Source organism: Strix aluco, chromosome 24 (assembly GCF_031877795.1).
Source record: "Strix aluco isolate bStrAlu1 chromosome 24, bStrAlu1.hap1, whole genome shotgun sequence".
Classification (NCBI taxonomy): domain Eukaryota; kingdom Metazoa; phylum Chordata; class Aves; order Strigiformes; family Strigidae; genus Strix; species Strix aluco.
Genome location: NC_133954.1, coordinates 8,882,181 through 8,904,649, shown reverse-complemented (window position 1 = coordinate 8,904,649; position 22,469 = coordinate 8,882,181). Strand labels below are relative to the sequence as shown.

The following is a 22,469-nucleotide window of genomic DNA, read 5'->3' as shown; positions in this document are numbered from 1 at the left end:
CCAAACCAGTTTTGTTTGAACTGGAAAACGACACCAGCCCTTGCAGCCTCCTTCCCCGATATCACCCTCCGATCGTCTCTCGCAGTTAACCACCGCCGGGCTAATGGCGTCCGGGTGGGGAGCCCCCGGGCAGCGCTGCGCACGGGGGGGGGGGAGCTGGGACAGTGATACTTGAGCAAACAGTGCTTTTTCTTCTGCTGCCAAATTTGAACTGCTGCCGTGGGGAGTCGATAAAACCCTCCCAGGACGAGAAGCAAAATTCCCCCTGTGCCAGGGGAGCTCTTTTGAGCGCAGGGCCGCACCCTGACTGCAGTCTGAGCTGCGGAGCGCCGTATCCCATCGGCTAAAGAGCTGTCCCCGGCCGCTGCGGCCCTCGGTCCGGCTGCAAACACCGCTCCTGCCCAGAGCTTCCAACCCCTTTGCAGTCCTCAGCTGCTGGGCTGGGTCGCTTCACCTCCCAGCGCGGCGCTGGCCGGTTTGGGGCACGGCGGAAGGGATTGTTGTGCATAGCTGGCGGGTTTGTAAGGCCCTCCGAGGGGAGAGGAGCCTTCAGAGTGAGAGAAAATTATTGTTCCTGGTTTCACACTCAGCTGAGTTTCCATTCCATGCATTCCTCGTTACTCACTCTCTCTTAATCACTGCAGATGTTGATATCAGATACAGACTCACCAAGTGGAGGTTATTGAGAACATGACTTATGCTTGAAGAAATTCCTCCCGGAATATTTCAAGCTTCTGATTTTCAACTATATTTGGTGGTGGAGTGAGAAGCTTTTCCACATCTCCAGGGCTCAGCGGCGAGGGAGGCCAGAGCACCGAGAACACACTTGAGACCAAAGTCACCAACTTTGTGTTTCTCTCGGGAGTTTTACTAACAGGAAATTGCAGTGTCGAGTATTCAGCTGGCAACACTAACCACATCCAGCATTCCCAGACTCTGAAATCCCTCTTCTTTCTGTAAACACCATCTTCCGAAAGTCTCATCGACCAGTTGCCGCGTACTCCGGCAGTGCCCGCGCAGCCCCCGCGCTCACTGGAGCCTGTTCTCTCGTGCCCACTTGTGTGATGGTGCCATGGTTAACTGACAGGGCATGAGCAGTTTTCCCCATTACAGATATTTCAGGTGCTTAGAAAAAAAAAAAATATTCCCAGGATAGACCAGGCATATGAAAATTTTCTCTTCTAGGAGGATGAAACTTTCAGCTGGGAAAGAGCTTTGCTTGTGACTGACAGTGTAAGGGCAGGGATGGATGCAGGGCTTCATAAAAGGACAGGAAAAATTCTCCTGAGGCCCCAAATACCTCCCCAGACCTCTCCAAGCTGGGAGAAATTAAGCTCTGAAATGTTCTTTCCATCCCACAGAAATTTCCATCATATTAAGAAAGTTCCTTTTTCTACGCTGATATTGACTGAGACCTCCCAGAGCTTCCCTGAACCTGTGAGGGGACCTGAGTGTGGGGCAGAGCCTGGTTCGGACCCCCAGTCCCAGGTCAGGACCCCCCCGGGGACGCAGAGGTGTCTCGGCAGGGTTTGGGGGGATCTCGTTGTTCTCGGGGTGCCCCCCGTCTCTCCACAGAAGCAGAGTTTGCTCCCGGAGCCGTGTGTGCCCCGGCCCCGCGGTCAGTGCCCAGGGGCACGTTTTGGCAGAGCCAACACCAGCAGACACGTTCACTCTCCGGTCTCGTTCCTCTTTATTTCATTTCCTTCAACATTTTTCGTTAAAAATATAAGTGCTTTTCAAAAAGAAAACCCAACCAACCGACCTCGGAAGCGCTCATCCCAGGGGGCTAAGCCACCCGGGGCGGCAGGGGGCAGGACCCTTCGCACCCCCGCCCCAGCAGCGGGACGTCCCCTCGCCCCAGCCACCCCATTTCCCTCCTTCGCCCCCCCTGGGCCGTGCCAGCTCGGCCCCCTCCGCAACGCCCCTCGCTCCGCCTTGGGCAGCCGGTTCCTCGCCGAGCGTTAACGCTTTTCCAGAAGGCTCCGAGGGAGACGGCCCAGGCGGTGGCTGCGGGAGAGAAAGGAGAGACTGGGCTGAGCTGGGCCGAGAGCTGCGGGACACCCGGGCGGGCACGGCAGTGGGGGGAGCACAGGCAGCAGCAGCAAATCCCCCTTCACCCGGCACGGGGAGGGGCAGAGGCAGCGGGACCCCCCCCTTGGCCTCCTTTAAAATGATGTAACTGGGATCCCTTCTTGCTTCTCCCCTAAGCTGTTTTATTTCTCTCCCTCTTGGGAACAAAAGCCCCACGTTCGTGCTGCGCCACTATAAAAGGTGAAGAGCAGCTTTTCCAGACGGGAAGGGGCTGAGGGAGCCCGCAGGGAGAACCCAGTGGCCACACAACAGCCGGGGCACGTTTCAGCCGGCGAGGTGGCCTGATTTGTAAAATAAACCCTGGTGCCCTCCTTCCAGCCCTGAGCTCGGCTGCCTCAGCCAGGCAGAGGGACCAGCAGCCAGACAACAGCATTAAACCCCAAATTATCCCCTCTCCCCCCTCTCCCCGGACATGTTTCTCCCCAGAAATTAAATCCTGGTGGGACGAGGAGCAGCCGGCTCACCTGGACGATGCTTCAATTGCGAGGCTGATGCTGAGCCGCATCTTCCCCGGCATCGCTCTAGAGCATGTAAATGATGTAGGAGAGGATCACCAGGCCGATGATGGCAAAAAACATCAGGATGAAAATATCCAGCATGGCGAGCGAGGAGCCGGTGGGGCGGGGGCTGCCGGGCTCCCCGCGGCGTGGAGAGGGGATGCTCCTTCGCTCGCCAGCCCCCGCGGCTCAGCCGCTGCGTCCTCCCTCCCCTCCCAGCCGGAGCACGGCTCTCGCTCTGCTCAGGATGGAGAGATGATGCCGGAGCTGACGGAGCCGCTTTCCTGCAGGCAGGCAGAAAATAAAGGGACAAAGACAGGCGGTCAGAGGGGGCTTCGGCCTCGCCCGGGCGGCGGAGCCCTCGCTCAGCCCAGAGTGGGGCTCCCAGGAGGCACCACCTGCTTCAGCCCTGCTTCTTCCTACCCAAACTGCTGCCCGGTTTAGGGGGTGCTTACGATGATGTGACCCCTGTTTGCAGCTGGGGAGGGGCCCACCCTATGGGGGAAGAAGCAAAGATGAGCTTTGGGCATCACAAAGCCGTGGCGATCAGTCAGGACTGCTCTGGACTCTCACCTTTCAGGGTCTGGGGTACGCAGCGTCCTTTGCCTTCAGTGTCACACCACCTGCTTCAGCACGGTTTAAAGCAACACGGTTTTAAGTGAGCAGCAACAGCCACGGAGCAGTTCTATTTTAAATTTTTTTGGCTAGTGCTGTTGATGCAAATAACACTGTTATCCCCAACACCTTCAAGATTTTCTTTTCCCACTGCTGAACAGTGTAAATTGCTGAAAATCCCACCTTGAGAGGCTGCAGCGGCCGAGCTAAGCCGTCGCCAGCTGCGCCCGGAGCACCAGGGCTGGCTGGGTCCGGAGGACCCGGCTGTCGCGGAGCTGCGTTGCCGGAGAGGTCGGGGGAAGCCGGGACCCGGTGCCCTTGCTACGATGCCCGCAGCAAAGCTGAGCATTTCCCTGTGGGGGTCTGGCCTCAGAGCGGCCACCAGCGCACCTGAACCCCAGCAGATCCCAGACCCACGCTGTACCCAGCCTCTGGCCTCCCGGAGCAAGACCCCGAAGCGGGTCAGCAAGCAGGGAGGCATCGCCTGCGCCTCCACGAGGGTTTCTCCAACGTGGTTCAGGGATGAATTTCAAGGCCGATCTCCGGGGTGGCCGCAGCACATGAGCCAGACACGCTGCAGCCAGGCTCTGAACGCTCCAAGTGCATCCCTTGGCTTCCAGCCACACTGAGAGCAAGGGATGAGCCAAGAAGCTGCGTCCCAGGTGGGTTCCCAGCGTCTCCCACTCCCAGGGCAGCCAGGCAGACATGAGGACCCCGGCTCTGGCAGCCTCCCCCAGACCCGAGATCCCCACCGTGTCCAAAAGGAGCAGGAAAACAGCCAGAAAAGTGACCACAATCGAACCCAGCACCATCGGCAGGTAAAAATTATAATTTTATTTTTAATTCGAGTAAACCGGGAAGAGAATCGGTTGGTTTGTTCCATTCGATGGTTCGATTAAAAAGGCCAAATAACGTTTTTTTATTGGTGGGTGCTCAACCCGACGGGAAGGAGTACACAATCAAGCAACGGATCCGGAAGAAAACACGTTCTAAGCTCGGCACTGAGACGCAACCGGGGAAGCTGGGATGGACGGGATCTATTTTACACATGATGAGAAGCAATTTAGCTTTTAATTTTTCTTCTTTTGTTTTTTTTTACTATTTTATTTATTTATTTATTTTAAATACAGGTTTAGGTGCTTTTCAGCTATGAAAAAAGGCAAAAAAGTGCATAAGTCAAGAGAAAAGGCAGAAATCAAGCAGTAAGAGGTTTGTTTCCCATGGCAGGGGAGAAGAGGCAGGGCCTGGGAGGGGAGAATTAGGACAATGGTTTCAAGGTAGCATTAAAAAAAGGTCTGTATACCAAAACCTAATTGCCTGTGTTATTTGGTCCATTAAAAAACGGTTTATTCACATTGATACTCCCCCCCCCCCATTCCCAGACAAGAACGTGATTAAGAAGAGGATTAGCAGGGGGATGCGGACTCCCCCCTGCCCAGCCACCCCCCGTCCCCTGCTCTTGTGCTCGCTTGTTTTAGCACCAACCGGGATTCCCATCCCGTAAAGCCCATCCTGGCAGCTTCCGGGGTCCTGTTTTCACCCCGAGGGGATGACGGTGCCAGGAGTCCCCATCACTCTCCCCCCGTCCCGTTGCAGCCAACTGGGGAACAAGCCAGGAGCAAAACGCTCCCCTCTCCCCGGCTCCCGCCCTCCCAGCGGGTCTCTGCCCTGCTGGAACCCCCTCCCGGCCAGAACAGCGTTTGCTGCAGCAGCCCCCAACTCCGGTCACCCCGACTCCAGTCACCCCGTCCCCAGCACCATCCACGAACAAGCCCTGCAGCCCCGTGTGCACTGAGAAAGGGGACCGCAAGCACGAGGCGGTGGGATCCTCTCCCTCTCCGTGAGACCGTCCCCCAGGACGTGTCCCCAGAGCCAAGGAACGTCTCAACTTGGTCGCTTTGGTCCCTAAATTCCCTCTTTTCCTTTGGGAATAGAAAAAGCAGCAGCTTCCCCTTGGAAGCGTAGCCCAAGCCCGGAGCAGCCCGGCAAGGGGATGGACCCCTCTGGCTGCACCATCCCTGTGGTCCGGGCAGAGCCGGGGCTGTGAGCGGGCAGGGGGCTGCAGGAGAGCTGGAGGCAGCACGACGGCATCACCACCACCCCCATGTTCGGCTTCTGTGACCTGGGAGAAGAGCATCCTGCCCCCACCCTCCCCGCACAGGCTTCCAGTTATACCTGTCCCTGTCCAGCTCTGGGACCTTCGGAGCCCAAAGAAGAAGGGGACAGGGATGTGCTGCCAGATTTTGGTCCACAATGTGATCCTGTGTCTTGCTGGGGACCAACAAGAGGCGCAGGGTGGTTCGGGGTGCCAAACCCCGGTCTCTGCCACTCAAGACCGAGCTGCCAGAGGGGACAGTCACCCAGGACGGTCCCTAGCGTGGTGGCAGAGGGGGAGGATCTTTCACACGTGGCTCAGAAGAGGCACAGGGATGGGGGCTGATCCTGCCGGCTCCCCAGACCATCTGCCCAGCCGGTGGAGGGCTCAGGAGGGTCCCTTCAGCCTGGCAGCAGCAAGAGAAAATCAGGAAGATTCTGGGTGAATTTGGGGAGCGAGCACTAAGAGGAAGAGGCTGCCCCGGCAGGTGGGGCCCAGGGGACCCCCAAAAAAAGCCGGAACTGCAGGGGGGACTTGAGGTCTTGGTGTCACAGTGCTCCCCCCCAGCGCAGAGGAGTGGGGAGCCCGGCCCATCTCCAGCCCTCGCACGGGAGCAGCAGCCTCTGGGCGAAGCAACGCTGCGGCTGCTCCGTTTCCGCACCAGCACGGCCCCGGCTCAGCCCCGGAGGGATCGGGGAGGCGGAAGGAAGAAGCCAGAGCCCCAGGCAGAAGCAGCAAGAGCTGCCTCCAGGCCTGTCCAGAGCAGCCGCTCTGAATCCCAAGGAGAAAGATTTAGCTTAAGATTTTAATTGCGAACGTTTTTCTGTTTTGAGGACTGAAGGGAGCGAAGACTGAATGGAAACACGGCACAGAGGAGCCGGGAGAAGCAATGGGACAAGCCAGAACCCGAGCGGTGCAGGGTGGAGGCTGCCAGCCCATCCCTCCTGTCAGCCCAGGGCAGCTCTTGGGACAAGCATCCCCCACCTCGTCCACGCAGACATCGCCCATCCCCGCCAGAGTGGGGGGAATTTGGTCCTAAGACGGTCTCCTCCCCCCTTTGCTGGGGTCCCGGCAACTCTGGCTGCTTCCCCCAGCCAGGAAACACCGGAGCGCCCGGGAGGGCTGGAGAGGAGAGAGACCGAAGGAGAAGGAAAGCTGTGGCGGTTTGGTCTCTCGAGCCCCCAACATCCCTTGCAGACAGTCCCTCAGTCCCGACAGAGCTAGAACGAAGCTAAATTGGCAAGAGAAACCGGAGACGGCTGCAGAAACACAGAGTAACCGAGATGTCAGGATGCGGCTCCGGCGGGCGATGCCGGAGCGGGTGGGATAAGGGATGCTGGGACAGAGAAACGCACACACACACGGGGGGGCCGGCGCGGGCTGGGGGCTCGGCTGTCAGCCACGGGCCCCGTCCCCTCCCGCCGCTCAGATGGCCTCCACGTAGTTGGCGGGGAGCATGCCCGTGTCGCCCGTGCGCTCCACCGTGCCGTACATCCACCCGTCGTCGATCTGCTGCACGTTGATGATGGTGTCGCCGTCCTGGAAGGAGACCTCGTCTTCGTCGGCCGCGTTGTAATCGTAGACAGCGCGGAAACGCTTCTGTGGGGAGAAGAGGGGTCAGTGGGTGCAGACCCTCCCCGGGCCCTGCCCCGGATGGACAGAGCTGCCGTCCGTGGGGGGTTCCCGGGGCAGGGAGCTGTGATGGATCCAGGAGGTTCTCACCAGGCACCGCGCAGGGACACCGGTGCCAGCAGTAGCTGTGAAAGTGGAAACCAGGCACCCAGCGCTACAAACCTGCGCTTCCCCCGCACAGGGGGTGGGACCCCGGGGGGGGCTGGTGTTGGGGCTGTGAGCCCCGGGGCTGTACTTACCCCCCCTCCAGAAGGAGCGTTGCGCTGTGTCGAGGCCGGTGCCGCAGGCTCCTTGTAGCCGTAGGACTGAGACGACGGCTGCTGGTAGCCTGGGGGGGGGGGGGGGACAGATGGGGTCCGTTACCCGGAGCTGGTGCTGGGACGTGGGGGACACAGCAAAGCCCCTCGCAAAGAGCTGTCGGCAGTGCCCGCAGCCCCCTCGCCCCCCGCCTTACCTGGGTTGCTGGGTTGGACGTGATGAGACGGTTGATGCTGCTGCTCTGCGGGTCTCCGGTAATTGGTGCTCTCCTGGGAGTTCCTGCGCTCCAGCTCAGCGCCCTCGCTGGGACTTGGGCCCATCCTGCTCCTCTCGAACTCTTCATGGTATTTTATCTGCAGCGACAGGAGAGGAAGAGGAGGTCAGAGCGCAGCCCTGCCGCGCTGGCCACGAGGCTGAGCCCGGCCCCAGCACTGGCAGCAGCTCCTACAGCCCTTCGGCGTCAGCAACGTCCTTCACCTCGTCCCAGCTCATTTTTTTTGCCAGCGAGGACTCGACACCAGCCACCTCACAGCCTCCCCAGCAGTCCCAGGGGGGCTTCTTCCCCCACATGTCCCCCAGGCCACGGGGACGTTTGCTCAGACCCCTTTGTGGCACAGAAAGGAGGAGGTTTAAGCGTCCTGTGGGTGGGAGATGCAATTTTTTCAGGCGTGGGTGAGATTCAAGACCAGGCTCCCAAGCCCCCAGGCTGCAGGAGCACGGAGCAAGTCCCCCCCGCCAGGTTCAGTGGGTGCTGCGGAGGTACCGCTCCAACATCTACCCCCAGATCTCTCTTTAACTGAAGCCTGAGAGGGCCTCGGGGGTTTTGCTGAAGGAGACTCAAGGCAGATACCACCAAACACACCAGCTGCATCGGACCGAGCCTCCCCCCGCAGCCAGCACAGAGGGCCCCCCCGCCCCCAGCGGTTAACCCAACTGCCTGGGTGTGGGTGTAAAAATTAATAGCCACTTGTGTTAATGAATGCATTGCCATCGGAAAGCACCTGGAGCCCATTTGTCTGCTGGTTAAACAGTTATTTACTGAAGGGCACTACAGCAGGCTCTCGGTGCAGGCAGGAGGCAGAGCCCAGAGCAGAGCCCCCCCCTCCTGGGAAGGACCCCCCGGGGGGAGCACCCCGCTCCCCCCGCTTCAGGCAGTCCAAGGCTCAGGCTTTGCACAGCTCCGCTGCCGGGAGGGTTTCCCCACGGGCAGCACCACGGGGTGGTTTGGGGCTCCTCCATGCTGCATCGGGGCCCCAGCAAGTGCAGCCATGCTGGGCAGCCCCCCCCCGCCCAACTTTGCTGCCCGTGTGCCCACCCAGCTGCACCCCCGGGAATGAACCCGCTGCGTGCTGAGCCGGGCTTTCTGCAGGGAGCGTGGGTTTGTTTCTGGGTCTTTATGAAGTGGGTCACTGCAGCCCCAGGCTGGCAGCCACATGCTCATGGGGAAGCTGCTGAAAAACGCTACCACGGCCGAGAGAGGGTGAAAGGGACCAAGCAGAGGGACACGGCCTCATCTCTCTGCTGTGTTATTTAATGCCCCCCAAATCTCCACAGATTCTCTCTCAAAAAAAACCCCAAAAACAGAGAGGTGCTTTCTGTAAGAGCCCCGCGCCACGGCAGGGAAGCTGTGCTCATCTGCCAGCTCACACCCCACCGAAAAGCTGCCCCTCAGGGAAAATCTTCCAGCCAGGTCCGTTGCCTTCCCCAGCCCCCGCTGTCCTGGGGTTGGGTGTGCAGGTGACATCCCGCAGCTCCCCCAGGAGAGACCAGTGCTTGCCAGAGACCTGCTCAATGGGATCAGAAGAGGGAATAAACAACCTCCTCCTGCCCCACTGGGCATTCCCCTGTTTGCGTCTGCCAGCTCCCACTGTGGGCGCAGGCACCCGCCTCCCTCTCCCTGCAAGCACAGACCTTCCCCCCCCGCCGCCTCCCCGGCCATGCTGGGGGGAGCAGCCAGCAGCTCCCACCCCAGGGGCTTTGTCTCCGAGGCAGGGATGGAAAAGCGAGAGCAGCTCAGGGCCCTGCAGAGCTGGAAGCAGGGGAGGAGCTCGCAGAAGCCGCCCGTCGAGTGGACGCCCAAGAGGTTTCTCACACAAAGCTGCAAAGCTCCAGGGGGGGGTTTAGTGGTCAGGGAGAAGCCGGCCTTCCCCACAGCTCCGGGGTGTCTGATAAGGAACACGCGTGACTTTCGCTACCGGCGAAAGGTTAATTAACTCCCTGCGCTCTGCTGAAGGCAGATGCTCCCGCGGGCTCCTGCGCTGCATCACCTGGGAGCGCAGGGTTGAGTTTGGGCAGGGGACAGATATAACACCCCCCCCCCCCCAATCGGCCGCACCCAGTGCCGCAGCTATACGTGCGAGCGTGCATCCTCCTCGTTTGCCATGGCAACGCACGGGCGTCCACGGCTGCCACCAGCACCTGGATGTGGATGGAGGCTGCTGGGTGAAGCGCGAGCTGCCGCTGAACTTAGGCAGGGTTTTAAATGTAATTTTTGGAAATGGAAGAGCTGAGGCTCTTGCAGACAGGATCTCCCCTTCCGGAAGGTCACGGGAGGATGGAGATGGTGCTGTGCAACCCCTCGGCGTCAGCGCAGAGGCGGGATGGCGGCGGGAGGGAAGCTGTGTACGGCCAAGGGACCTCGAGGAGCTCCCTGCAAGGCTGCTCCGGTGGGCTGTAGGTGGGAAAGCGGCTGACGCTGCCTGTCCTACCCTCAGGGCAGGTGACAGCAGCTGGAGGGACCCTGGGGACTGTCCGCAGCCTTGGCACAAACCAACAGCAGCAGCTGCAGCCAAGGGGCCCGACAGCCGGACGGCTGGAAGGGGCTTTGCGGGTGTCAGGAGGGGTCAGGGCAAGCGGAGCCTGGCAGAGGACGGTCCCAGCTGCAAAGGGACAGGAGGAAGAGCTGTGCCTTTGGCCGACGCTTCCACACGCAGACCCAAACCAGGGAGAGCGTGCGAGGGACGGGGGTCCCTCAGGGGCAGCAGCGTGGGGCTGGCCCCAGCCAGTGAGCGCTGCCCACGCTGCGGGTTACGGTGACAACCAGGGGCTGTCCCCAGGCCACGGCTGCCCCCACCAAACGCCACGCTCCGCTGCTCCCCTTCTTGCTTCTCACAGTCAGCGTGGACTTGAGCTCCTCGGGACTTGGATGCCCCTCTCGATCCGGCTGCAGCATCTGCCAGCACGGAGGAGCTGGGAGAGGTGCAAGAGGGTCGCAAGATGCCCGGGCAAACACGCTGGAGAATGAACGCTGCCAGGCTGCCGAGATGCAGAGCCCCCCGCAGCCTCCCCCGGCGGGAGGAAGGTCACGGCAATATCACACACGGAGATTAGAAGCTACTCACGTTGCTGATCTGATCCTGAGTCTTTTTGATTCTCTGCAGCTCCGGGGTGTCAGCCACCACGCTAAAGCCTTTCCCCTTGTTCTTCTCAAACTCCTCCTTGTAGCGAATCTGGGTACAAACATGAAAAAACAGATTTAAACACGGGGGAAAGCTGGCGTGCACAGCAGCTGGATTCAGCAACAGCTCCTCGCCGTGACCCACATGCTTCATGAGATGCAGCAGCTTTCTAACAGGGCCTCTGCCTTGCTCAGGAGACCCCCCAACATACCCAGAAATCGCAAAAGGGGGTATTGCCAAGAGCTGAAACACACAGACAACTCCCTATGCATCTGCTGATCTCGTTTCTCTTTCAGCGGGGGCTGGGGTAACTCAGATTTACTTTGAATTTCCTGTGGGCTACCAGCGCGCCCAAGTCACGTACATGGAGCGACTGAGCCACGGCGAGCTGCCTGCTGGAGAGCCCCGAGCACTGGACGAGCTACACCCCTACAAAAGCGCGTCCACCTCAGGGGACGTTTGGCCACCTCTGGGAAGGAATACACCCAGAAGACCATAACGAAACCAGAGGGTGGAGGGTGGAGGCCGGCAAAACAAGCATCCTCATTTCTGTTTGCCAGACACTGACATCAGCATCCCTTCCCATCACACCCAGGAGCTGAAAAGTCCCATTTTTTGTTGTGCTTTTTTTTTTTTTCTTTAATATAACTCTACACAGCTTTAAGACTGGGGTTTCCAGTTCTCCCAGGAGGGAGCTAACACAGAATCACAGAATCATTCAGGTTGGAAAAGACCCTCGGGATCATCGAGTCCAACCCTCAGCCCGATTCTACAAGTTCTCCCCTACCCCACATCCCCCCACAGCTCATCCAAACCACCCTTAAACACACCCAGGGATGGGGACTCCACCCCCTCCCTGGGCAGCCTATTCCACTCTCTGACCACTCTTTGGGGGAAACATTTTTTCCTCATGTCCAGTCTGACCCTCCCCTGTTGCAGTTTAAAGCCGTTCCCTCTCGTTCTGTCACTAATTCCCTGTGAGAGGAGACCAGCACCAACCTCTCTACAACGTCCTTTCAGGGAGCCGTAGAGAGTGATGAGCTCTCACAGCACACAGCGAGAGCCCAGATGTGCTCCCCAGCCCTCAGCACCTCAGCTCTGGGGGCTGCTGGTCCCAGTCCCTGGTCCCAGCCGGCCCCGCTCTGCGCAGGACCGCTGCTCCCACCCACCCGTGTCTCCCAGAAGCAGAAGCAGCTTCTGCAGAGGCTGAAACCCAACCGCTGACTCGATGGCTCCAACGGGGAAGGAAACAGCACCCAGCTGCCCGGCCCGCCCCAACACAGCAGCTTTGCTGACTTCAGATCCGAGCGGCCAGAAAGACGCCCCATTTTCATGGGGGGGGAAGCAGACGTGCAGAGAGACACCCCGACCTCCTCCATCCTCTCTGTGGGGATCTGGCCCTTCACTAATGACTGTCAGGAGCTGCCTCTGCCTATCTGGGAAGCAAAGAGCCTGTCCAGTGGCAGCCTACAAGTGTGCAGCCAAAGCTGCCCCTCCCGGGGATTCACCCCCCCGGTCACGTTGTGTGTTGTCCCTACAATGGAAAGGTCACCACCGCCTCTCACGGAGCAGATCAAACCTGGGCCCAGCAGCTCGGCTCTGCGGGTGCAACGTGGGGCCGATGCCCACCCCCTCGGGCCGGGGGGAGGCTGCGGGCAGTGGGACAGAGGTGCTGGGGGTGGGAGAAGCAGAGCAGGAGCACTCTTTGACGGAGCAGGCTGGGAGAGCAGCCGACACATCACTCCCCGAGCAAGGGAAATGCTCACCCCAGCACACGGGGCCAGACATCAGCGTGTCTGGCCAGCGCAGGCAGCTTCCCGTAACCCTTCCCATCCCGCAGCAGGACGGCAGCCTGCCAGACAGACGGACAGTCGGTCGGGAAGCCGGGCTGGCCCCACAAAGAGCGAGCTTGCAGGATGAGGGCTCTGCCTGTGGACTGGCGCCGTGCTCACGTGCTGTGCCAAGATAAAGCTCGGACGCAGAGAACCGGCAGCACGGCGGAGGAGGCGGAATAAAGCCGATTTCTCCCCGACACACACTCCTACAGAGACACTCCTTCAGACCTCACATATTTGCCTCCCATCCAGACAGCACGTCCAGCTGGGCCTGGAAACACCTTTCAGGAAAAAGCTGCCAAACATGTGATAATACCTTCTGGAGAAGCCAAGACACACCTCTGCTGCCATCTGGGCTTCCCGTGGCCTTGCCTGGCTCCAGCGCGGGCCCTGGCACAGCAGGCAGGGGCAGGCAGCAGCAGGCAGCATTGGGGCCGCACTGATGTGCCCAGGTCGGACCCCCCCGGTGCTGGAGCCAGCCAGGGCTGCGGGCACCCAGCGCAGCACGGAGCAGCTCCTGCCGCCGCTCTGCTCCAGAAACGGGAAACAAGAGCTCTCCAGGGAAAGTCAGACACGGCGGTTTCCATTCTGCAGAGGAGCTGCAGGCTCAGGCCAGCTCCGTGCAGCCCCCACCCCAGCTGGCCTGGGGCGGCTCAGGGGGCCACAGCGCCCACGGCTCCGAGGGTTTTGTGGGGAGCAGGAAGGGATCCAGACAGCAGCTCTGCGCCGGGTGCCGGCAGGCACACGGGAGCTCACTGTGGCTGCAGGGGTACCCCAGCTCACAAACACAACATTTCCTCTCCCTGTCCTGCGAACCAGGAGAAATGAAAGCTTTGGAAGCACAGCCCCTACACCTTCAGCACAGCCATGGGGTGTCACAGAAACCCTCCCATAGGTGGTACAATCTATGAGCCACGTGAAATTTCTAACTCCGATGTTTCATTAGAAAGCAAAGGCTTAATGGACCGGGCTGCAGAGGCCACGCTGGGAGGACATTAACACAATCAAGATGCCAAAGCGCAGAGGACACGAGACCAGTTTCAAGGCAGAAGTCTCCTTTTGCTGGAAACAGTAAGAGGGAGAAAAAAACCAACTTTTGCTAGCTGCGGTAGAGAACGTATCTTGAACATCACTGATTAGGAAGGAGCAGCCTCGAGGTGTGAACCACGGGGCACGAGGAACCGAAGGTTAACAGAGCTGTGACATAAAAGCGATGACGCACACCCGGACAGGGGATCAGGAGGGGGTGAGTCAGCCCCGCTCTGCTCAGCCGCAGCGACAGGCAGGCAGAGGGGCCGTGTTTGTCCTTTATCTGCTCTGCTTTCAATAAAGGCTGTTTTCCTTGGGAGCTCTGCAGCCTGGGCGTGGGATGCTGGCCCTGCCGTTGTGCCTGGAGATGCTGCTCGGAGGAAGAGGGTTTATCCCGCAGCCTCCTGCCCAGCCAGCCCCGAGGAGGGGGCACCGGGTGCCCGCGCTGGCTGCAAACACACAAGTTGATGAGCTGTAAGAAATCCAGGCTAGAAAGATAAAGAGTCACCAAGGGAGAAGCTAATCACAAGGCTAAGCAGTTCCTTTGAGAAGTTCTGTATTTTTACCCTCCTAAATCCCACCCCCTCCACCTTCCTTGGGTTTTTTTACCCCTCTAACTTCCAGGATACAGGAACTTGGCTCTAAAAAAAAATGCCATATGGGGATGCCTGACTGCAGGTGGGGACCTGACCCAGGGGCAAACCCAACCCTGGAGTCATGGGGGAAGATGCTGGTGTGTGGGGGCAGGTCTCCCCCAAAACACACGTCCAAGGCTCCCAGCTCGCTGGGGTTCCTACACCCCAGCACGCCCGGCCACAGAAATCAGAGCGTGGCAAGAGCACTGGGGTGATGCTGGGAGGAAGCAGGGGAGGCCACGGGGCAGACATTGTCCCCACGCTCAGCACGGGGAATTGCAATTTAACAGGATCCACGGCCCTTCCTGGCTTGGGCACAGGAGCGGCCGGGTCCTGCTGGGCTGCAGCCACTGCCAGGGCTGAGCAAAAAGGCCGGAAAGGAGAGAGGAAACGTTCAGACAAGGCACCTTTCAGCTTCTCCCTGGCCTTATAGGGGCATCGGGTTGTGTATGTAGGCAGGCGTCTGGCAGGCAGTGCTGGGGAGGGGGGGAGAGGTGACCCCTGACCCCCGACCACAGAGGAATCCCACTGCCAGCACAGGCTGCGCTTGGAGAGGCACGAGTCCTTGCTCCAGCCACGCTGCTGGGGTCCTGCTCCCTTTGCTCCCTCAGAAACTGGAGTGCAGGTGACCCTGGGTGACAAAGAGGGACAGAAACGCACGGTTCGGTACCTCCTGACGAGCTTTCACAGGGCACCAGCTCAGCGCTGTGCAAAGGGCTGTAAAGATCCATCGCTCCTGCCCCAGCTGCCAACTCACATCCCCATTCCTGTCACTCCAGCTCGTGGCCGCGTTTCAGCTACACGTCGTACTAAAGAGCTGAGTGAGGCAGACAGCGCCACATCCATACTTCATCCCATCGTAATGAAATGGGATCCACAATTCACAGAATCCCAGAATCATCTCGGTTGGAAAAGCCCTTGAAGCTCCTCCAGCCCAACCATGAACCTCACCCTGACCGTTCCCAACTCCACCAGATCCCTCAGCGCTGGCTCAACCCGACTCTTCAACCCCTCCAGGGATGGGGACTCCCCCCCTGCCCTGGGCAGCCCATTCCAACGCCCAACAACCCCTTCTGCAAAGAAATCCTTCCTAAGAGCCAGTCTGACCCTGCCCTGGCGCAGCTTGAGGCCATTCCCTCTTGGCCTGCCGCTGGTTCCTTGGCTCAAGAGACTCATCCCCCCTCTCTGCACCCTCCTTTCAGGGAGTTGCAGAGGGCCAGGAGGTCTCCCCTCAGCCTCCTCTTCTCCAGACTAAACCCCCCCAGTTCCCTCAGCCGCTCCCCATCAGACCTGTGCTCCAGACCCTGCACCAGCTCCGTTGCCCTTCTCTGGACACGCTCGAGTCATTCAATGGCCTTTTTGGAGTGAGGGGCCCAAAAATTCACGGTCCCAGAGACATCGTTCCCTCCACGATGGGAAGCAGAGCAACGACTGGTGAATCCATGCGTTCTCCAAAGGGAGCCCGAGAACGGCCCTTCACACATGACAACCCCTCGCAGGTCCCGGCTCAAGCAGTTAAACCCCGCTTGTGTCCACATCCCCAACGCCACCAGCAGCTCCCTGAGGTGCCAGCTGCAGGGCTGCAGGAGGGACAGGAGATGGGTACCTGCCTCCCACACCACGGGAGCCTCCACCCTCTGGCAGGAAGGGCTGTGCCCAAAACCACCCATTTTAAGAGTTTGAAAAAGGAGCCACAGGACGGGAACCTACAATTTTCTTGCCACACGTGGGCTGTAAGAGAAGGCTGCAGGCGTAAAAACTGTCACTTTGGAGACTCGTTTAGCTGCACAAGACATCATTATCCAGCGTCTACCAGTGACCGGAGCAGGAGACGCCTTCTCAACCGACACAAATAGCGGAGGCATTGGGAGCGACATGAAACCGCTCCAGCTCGGCACGCAGCTGCCCCATCCCCACCCTCCGGCGAACAACCGGCTTTTCCAGTCACACCGCAGTGGACAAACAAGTGTATTTTTGGTGGGAGGAAATATGGGATCAGCCTCCTCAGGGTCACCCACAAGGACAGCAGCTCCCCAGCAGCTCTGCCCCAGAGGAATGGGTAAAAGTGCTGGGGAACATCACTCCCACAGCTGGGGAACGACCCCCCACCGGTTAGAAATCCCTCGCAGAGGACACAGACCCAGGGATCTCCCGTCCCCGAGCGCAGCCCCCAGCCACAGCCTCTCCGGAGGGACACGCTCTCCGGGGAGCCTCACATCGAGGACCAAAGGCTCGGCCACAGCTGAGTTTGGCTGGCAAAGTGCAAGCTTGAAGGCAAGATATGACTGCTCACATAACCCTGACCTTACTCCACAAGGGATTTTACTGCCTGCCCCAGCAGTGTCAGCCAGGACGTGCTTTTTAGGTGGCACTGGAACCGGCAGACGGTAGCGCCGAAGCCCTCCTGCCAGGCTGTCACCGCTGCAGAGCCCAGCCAGCCCTTCTCCACCAGCCTTTCCCTGTCTCAGCTAACAGCTCCAGTTCATCCAGTTAATTCGCAAGAACCCCCCCACCGCTGCCTCTGGAAGGGCTGAGGTGACCTATTCCCGTCCCCAGGGGTTTGCTCAGCTCCTGCGATTAGTAAGAAGGGATTGTCAATAAAGCAGAGCGGCTGCTGGTGCTTTAGCTAGAGCGCTTCAAGAAATACAAATGTTTGGCGCTTGGAAAATAGGAGACTCCCTTTGTAGGCAGAACAAAGGCAGAAAGGAATTAAGATCTTATCTGACGTGTGTTTAGGATCTATCCTCCCCAGGGCTCCGGGCGATTCAGCCTGGCAGTTTCCACCTGGTTCAGCTTTGCCACCTCCCTCCCACTGCTCCTGCGTCCCTCCCAGCCCCTCTCCGCAGGGGCTCTGCCAGCACCCAAACAGCCAGCACCCCCCGGCACCCTCCACCCCCTCCCACTCTGAGACATTCCACTTTGCAGCTCATCCTGGTGTGAAACCAGCACTGAAAACGTGGAGTGCTGGTGTCTGGGAAACGGGAAGACTCTTGCCTGCGCCCCAGCCTCTCCTCTGACACACAACCAAGAGCGTGCAGAAGGCTCCTCCAGCCCTGTGCTATCCCAGCTCCAGCCCCCAATGCCCAGGGCACCAGCAGGATGTGCCAGGGCTGCTTCTCTCCCAGGGACAGTGGTCCTGCTGGCATCTGACTCGGAGTCACCAACTTCTGGAGGTGCAGGCTCGAAAGAAGAGACACCCCCTCCCCTGCAAGGCAGCTGGCTTTGCCTCCAGTCACCTCCCACACACCACAAGGAGCTCAAAGTCCCAACCAGCTACAGAAAAGCCCAGGCAGGAGAGCACACTCCCTCCCCAAGGTCTCCTTTAATAAGCAACAACTAATGAAGAGCCTGAATTCATTGTAAAAACAGCGCTGGAGAGTCCGGACCACTCGGTGCAGCATTATCTCGATTGTTACCATGGAAAAGCAACTGTGTCCCCTCAACCGCTCTAGGAAACACAAAGCCAGCCCCAGGCTGAGCTCTAGCTCTAAGCTTGAGCTGAGCTGCACTTGTGCAAGCCAGGGAGCTGTTGGGCAACCGGCTCTGAGGAAGAGACCTTACAAAAGCAGAGGTTTCAAAACTCGATGCTGGCTGCACCAGCACCACCAGCTCTAACAGGTGAGGTCCTAAGGATCCCCCTCCTCCTCCTCCTCCGGCTGGATGCATTCCCAGGGAATCTGCTTTTCAGCTCCCGACACTCTCAGGCTAATGGGAAGAGAAGGAAGGTCACTGCATCCTTCACAGCCCAGTGGGGAGAGGAGTGCACTGATCCCAAAAAACGACTGCTCACCCTGAAAACTACGGCACATGCCGCGCTCTCATCCCTCCGGACGACGCTGAGCCGAGCCAACTTGCCTTGCTGACAACACCCCGGGCAGCCTTTTTGCCCCTTTTCAAAGGAAAAAAGAAACTAAATAGATTCCCAGAACAGTTGCCACATCCTGTGTTCTCCTGTGAGACGCTGACTCAAGCCAAAATTGCCACTGGATGCCTCTTCCTCCAGCGCAGCGACCTCTGAGCACCCGTCTGCAGCTCTGCCACACCGAAGCTCACGACGACGGTTCAGGGCATCGTCTGAGATGCTTCAACACAGCAAAGTCCCACAAGAAGGGTCACCCACCAAAACTGCCTGTTTCTGGGCCAACCATCCCCTTCCAGCTGTTTCTCTGCAAAACTGATGCTCACATTTCTGTTCTCAGTATCTTGGAGTAAGAGAAGGAAACCGGGGATTGCTCCTGGGCCCCACCCAAGGGACCAAGGGCCAAGCGGTTCCCACCGCATCACCCGGAGTTACCGGCGTGAGGACCCAGCCCACAGCCCTGCGTCAAGGCTGGGGACTTTTGCTGATCCAGGGACACCTTCAGGGGATAAAATGGGACATGTCTTGACAACACCCTTCTCAAACAGGCTCTTCTCTTCCCACTAGAGAAAGAAATCCTTATCTGTGCCAGTCGTTATCCCTTCTATCTGTTTATTTCTGCTTGCCAGAGCTTTCAAGCCCTACACGATTTGGGTTTACCTGAAATACTCGCCTAGAGAGTCAACGCCTGTCCAGGTGAAGCCGTTTGCCATTTCGCCTGATTTTGTGTCAGCTGGGAAAAGGTAAACTGGTGCAAGGCACGGACTGGGAGAGGCAGACTGCCTTCTGCACCCTTCCCACCCCCGGGAGGTCCCAGCAACCACAGATGAAGGGAAACAGCTGCGATGGGTGAGACCTGCGAGGAGGGACCCCCACCCCAAACCCGCCTCTCCCTCCTCCGGGCGAGGACATAGGAAAGCACCAGAGCGCGGGAGGACGCGGGCAGAGTACGGCAGCCCCGGGGCGAGGAGAGACCCGCGCGCTCACCTGGCTCTGAAGCTCGCTCTGCTGCTTTAGACGCAGGTTCTCGGGGGTGTCTGCCACCATGGTGAAGGACTGCTTCGGGTAGTGTCTGGCGAGAGAAGGGGGATCATGAGTCACAACGTTCCTGCAGGCCACGGCCATGCTCGCTGCCCTTTCCCACCCAGCACCCCCCCAGCAGATCCAAGGGCTTCGGCCCCGCTCCAGAGCGTCACGGTGAGCAGCAGCACAGCCGAGCTGGGACACACCAACGCGGTTCAGCAGGAGCCGTTGGGGGTGACGGGGTTTCTCCCCGTGCACGCTCACCTGCGCCAGACGCCTCCCCCAGCAGGTAACCCAGTGAGAAACGTGTATCTCCCCGTCTCAATATGTCAACTTCAGCTCAACGTCAGTTTTATCAAAAAAGGGGAAGGGGAGGTTTTTTCCCCAGGGGACAAAGCCATTCCAGGTTTGTGCCTCTCTGATTTCTGGAGAGACCTCAACCCATCTTCAATGTTTCATTAAACAGTCCTCAGGGTAACATTAGCCCAAGCAAATGCAGCGACTTTGCCCGTTTCCCTGTTTCAGCTGTGAGAGGTCAGAGGGGACCAAGGGGGTTTTACTTGCTTATTTTACTGCTGTTTCAGCCACACAAGTCTCACATTATGGTTTCCTGGTACTGCAGAATATCACAACCCTGGCATAGACCATGTTAGCGTGGGGCACAGGCTGCACCACTCATCCACACCAGTTCAACACGTTTAGCGAATCCTCAGGACATGCCCAGGATGGGAGTGTAAAGCAGGAGACCTCCGTCGTGGTCTGGCTACAAGCCATACTATTGTTCTGAAGTGCCACACAGCAGTTTCTGAAAGCACATGCAGCCCTTGCTGGAGACGACACAAATCAACAGTGAGAAGGACTCAGGTACTGGGAGAAAGTAAATATCTAATCCTAAAGCTGGAGGCTGCTACAAGCCCTGTCCAAACAGATGAATAAACTTCAAGTGGCCGTTCCCACCTCCAGGAGACACAGAAAATAGCACGAAGCACATCGCTGCCGTGACAGGGTACATCCAAGTGCGCAAAAACCTCCAGCCAGGCTGGGCCAGACCCCAGCAGCGGTTATTGCTGGAGTCTCTCACGCTGACCAGTGGCAGGGTCAGTCCCAGCACTCCACAGAATCCCAGAATCATCTCGGTTGGAAAAGACCCTGAAGCTCCTCCAGCCCCACCATGAACCTCACCCTGACCGTTCCCAACTCCACCAGATCCCTCAGCGCTGGCTCAACCCGACTCTTCAACCCCTCCAGGGATGGGGACTCCCCCCCTGCCCTGGGCAGCCCATTCCAACGCCCAACAGCCCCTTCTGCAAAGAAATCCTTCCTAAGAGCCAGTCTGACCCTGCCCTGGCGCAGCTTGAGGCCATTCCCTCTTGGCCTGGTGCTGGTTCCTTGGCTCAAGAGACTCATCCCCCCTCTCTGCACCCTCCTTTCAGGGAGTTGTAGAGGGCCAGGAGGTCTCCCCTCAGCCTCCTCCAGACTAAACCCCCCCAGTTCCCTCAGCCGCTCCCCATCAGACCTGTGCTCCAGACCCTGCACCAGCTCCGTTGCCCTTCTCTGGACACGCTCGAGTCATTCAATGGCCTTTTTGGAGTGAGGGGCCCAAAACTGAACCCACCCATCGAGGGGTGGCCTCACCAGTGCCGAGCACAGGGGTAACGGTGCTTTACCATCCTGGCCCTTCACTCGGGGTCCTGCTCTCACCCACGGCCAGACCCGCTCTGGGCAGCCGCCCTCGCTCTATCTGGAGCCCGACACGTGGTGCAGAGGAAACAGTTTGCAAGAGGAACGTTTCCAGATTGCTCAGCACCAGCTGCTGTGGAGGCAAAGCCCTCTGCTCCCCAGGAAAAGCCCAGAGAGGAAACCTGGCACTGAACAGATGGCAACTGCTCTCACAGGACGGCAAAGAAACCAAAGACATCCCACAGCAGCACTTTGGGTTTACAATGCAGATAGAGAGCGAGAGGAGGAAAACTGCCTTTTGAAAGGGTCAGAGGTTTCCCCTTCACAAGAGTTAAAGCAGGATTCCCAAACCGGGTGCCAGAAACAGACTGCAGGATTTTAGCAAAGTTCCTGCCTCGTGCGGAAGAGCGGGTGGGAGGCACAGAGACACCAGCCCCATCCCTGGCTCACGCTGAACGCGCGTGGCATCAGGGCAGCACGTCATGCTGCAGCTCCCTTTCACTTTCAAAAACATGCAAGAACTTGAATAAACTCTCTTGCAAAGCCGGGCAATCCGACTGTCCTCTCACTGTAGCAGCTCTTGAAAGAGGCGAGCGGGGCTAAGCAGGCCACTAAAACCAGACTGCAGCTCCTCGTGGAGGACAACTGGGAGTGAGTGGACAACTGGGGCCCTGAAGGCTTTGAGCACAACCCTGACCCCGGTTCCAGGGCTGTAGCTCAGACTGTGCAGCCTCCAGCTCCCACATTTCCATCCACGCAGCCCAACTGGTGGCTGAACCAAGCTCTCACCCGAGGGCTACGCAGCAAACTATGGGATGGCTGCAGCTCCCGTCCCTTCCCAGACCACATGAAACGGGTCTTAAGAAGCCCCCAGGCTCTGCTTTGGGAGCTTCTGTGCTCCAACATTAGCATCTATTCAGAGAATCAGCATTAGCACCTCTGCCCAAGGCTGGTCTAAGCGTGGCCAGGCGAGGGTAAGCGAGCGGAAAGCCACATGCCGAGGGGTCTGGCTGAAAGCTGCTGCCTTCGAGCAGCACTGCTGGAGCAGGACAGCAGATCAGCAACCGCAGACCTGCAAGAGCAGCACATACCTCAGTAAAGCAGCAATGCAGGAAACTCAAGAATAAAAATAGCTGCCTCAGCCCCGCTAAAAAAAATAGAGAACCCCCCCTACACACAGAGAAACCAACTAATGCAGATGTGGTTTGCAGAAAGGGGAAAAGGCAACTCCGCAAGCAGCAGCTCGCTGCCTGCTCCCCTCCCCAGCCCCGCGGTGCACGGCCTGGCAGGGGAACCCACTCTCCAGCCAGCTCCCCAAAACAACACACCACCCCCTCCCTGCTCCAGACCTCGTCCTGCTGGACATCACCGGCTGCTGTGTCCCATCACCCCCACCCCAGCTGCCTGCTGCTGCAGGGGGGCTGAGTCAACACCAGCGTCCTGGAGGGACGGGCAAGGTTTTGTCCATCTGAGGGCAGCCATCCCATGAGCATCTGATGGGTACCGGGCGTGACACTAGAATGGGAATGGCCTCAAGCTGCGCCAGGGCAGGGTCAGACTGGCTCTTAGGAAGGATTTCTTTGCAGAAGGGGCTGTTGGGCGTTGGAATGGGCTGCCCAGGGCAGGGGGGGAGTCCCCATCCCTGGAGGGGTTGAAGAGTCGGGTTGAGCCAGCGCTGAGGGATCTGGTGGAGTTGGGAACGGTCAGGGTGAGGTTCATGGTTGGACTGGAGGAGCTTCAACCCACTCTCCAGCACGTCCCTACCCCTCACCAGCACACGGGCATGCACAGAGGATGCAGCCATACCCACACCAAATAAGCC

At 59.0% G+C, this 22,469-nt stretch overlaps 1 protein-coding gene and 1 long non-coding RNA gene across 3 annotated transcripts in view; both read right to left on the bottom strand.

The window, feature by feature from the left end:
* Positions 1-1,677: 1,677 nt before the first annotated feature.
* Positions 1,678-2,885, bottom strand: LOC141934401 (uncharacterized). The gene is made up of 2 exons (XR_012626310.1): positions 2,556-2,885; positions 1,678-2,007 (listed from the first exon to the last, which is right to left on the bottom strand). It is a non-coding gene; the product is annotated as an uncharacterized LOC141934401 (long non-coding RNA).
* A 1,131-nt stretch (positions 2,886-4,016) lies between these two features.
* Positions 4,017-22,469, bottom strand: part of LASP1 (LIM and SH3 protein 1) — a 116,876-nt gene continuing 98,423 nt past the window's right edge. For both annotated transcript variants that reach the window (XM_074849715.1, XM_074849714.1), the window contains 5 exons: positions 18,932-19,016; positions 10,530-10,637; positions 7,385-7,541; positions 7,170-7,258; positions 4,017-6,897 (listed from right to left, as the gene is read on the bottom strand). In XM_074849715.1, coding sequence (XP_074705816.1) covers positions 6,724-6,897; positions 7,170-7,258; positions 7,385-7,541; positions 10,530-10,637; positions 18,932-19,016 — 613 coding nt within the window. In that variant the 3' untranslated portion in view covers positions 4,017-6,723. The remainder of the gene's footprint in view (positions 6,898-7,169; positions 7,259-7,384; positions 7,542-10,529; positions 10,638-18,931; positions 19,017-22,469) is intronic.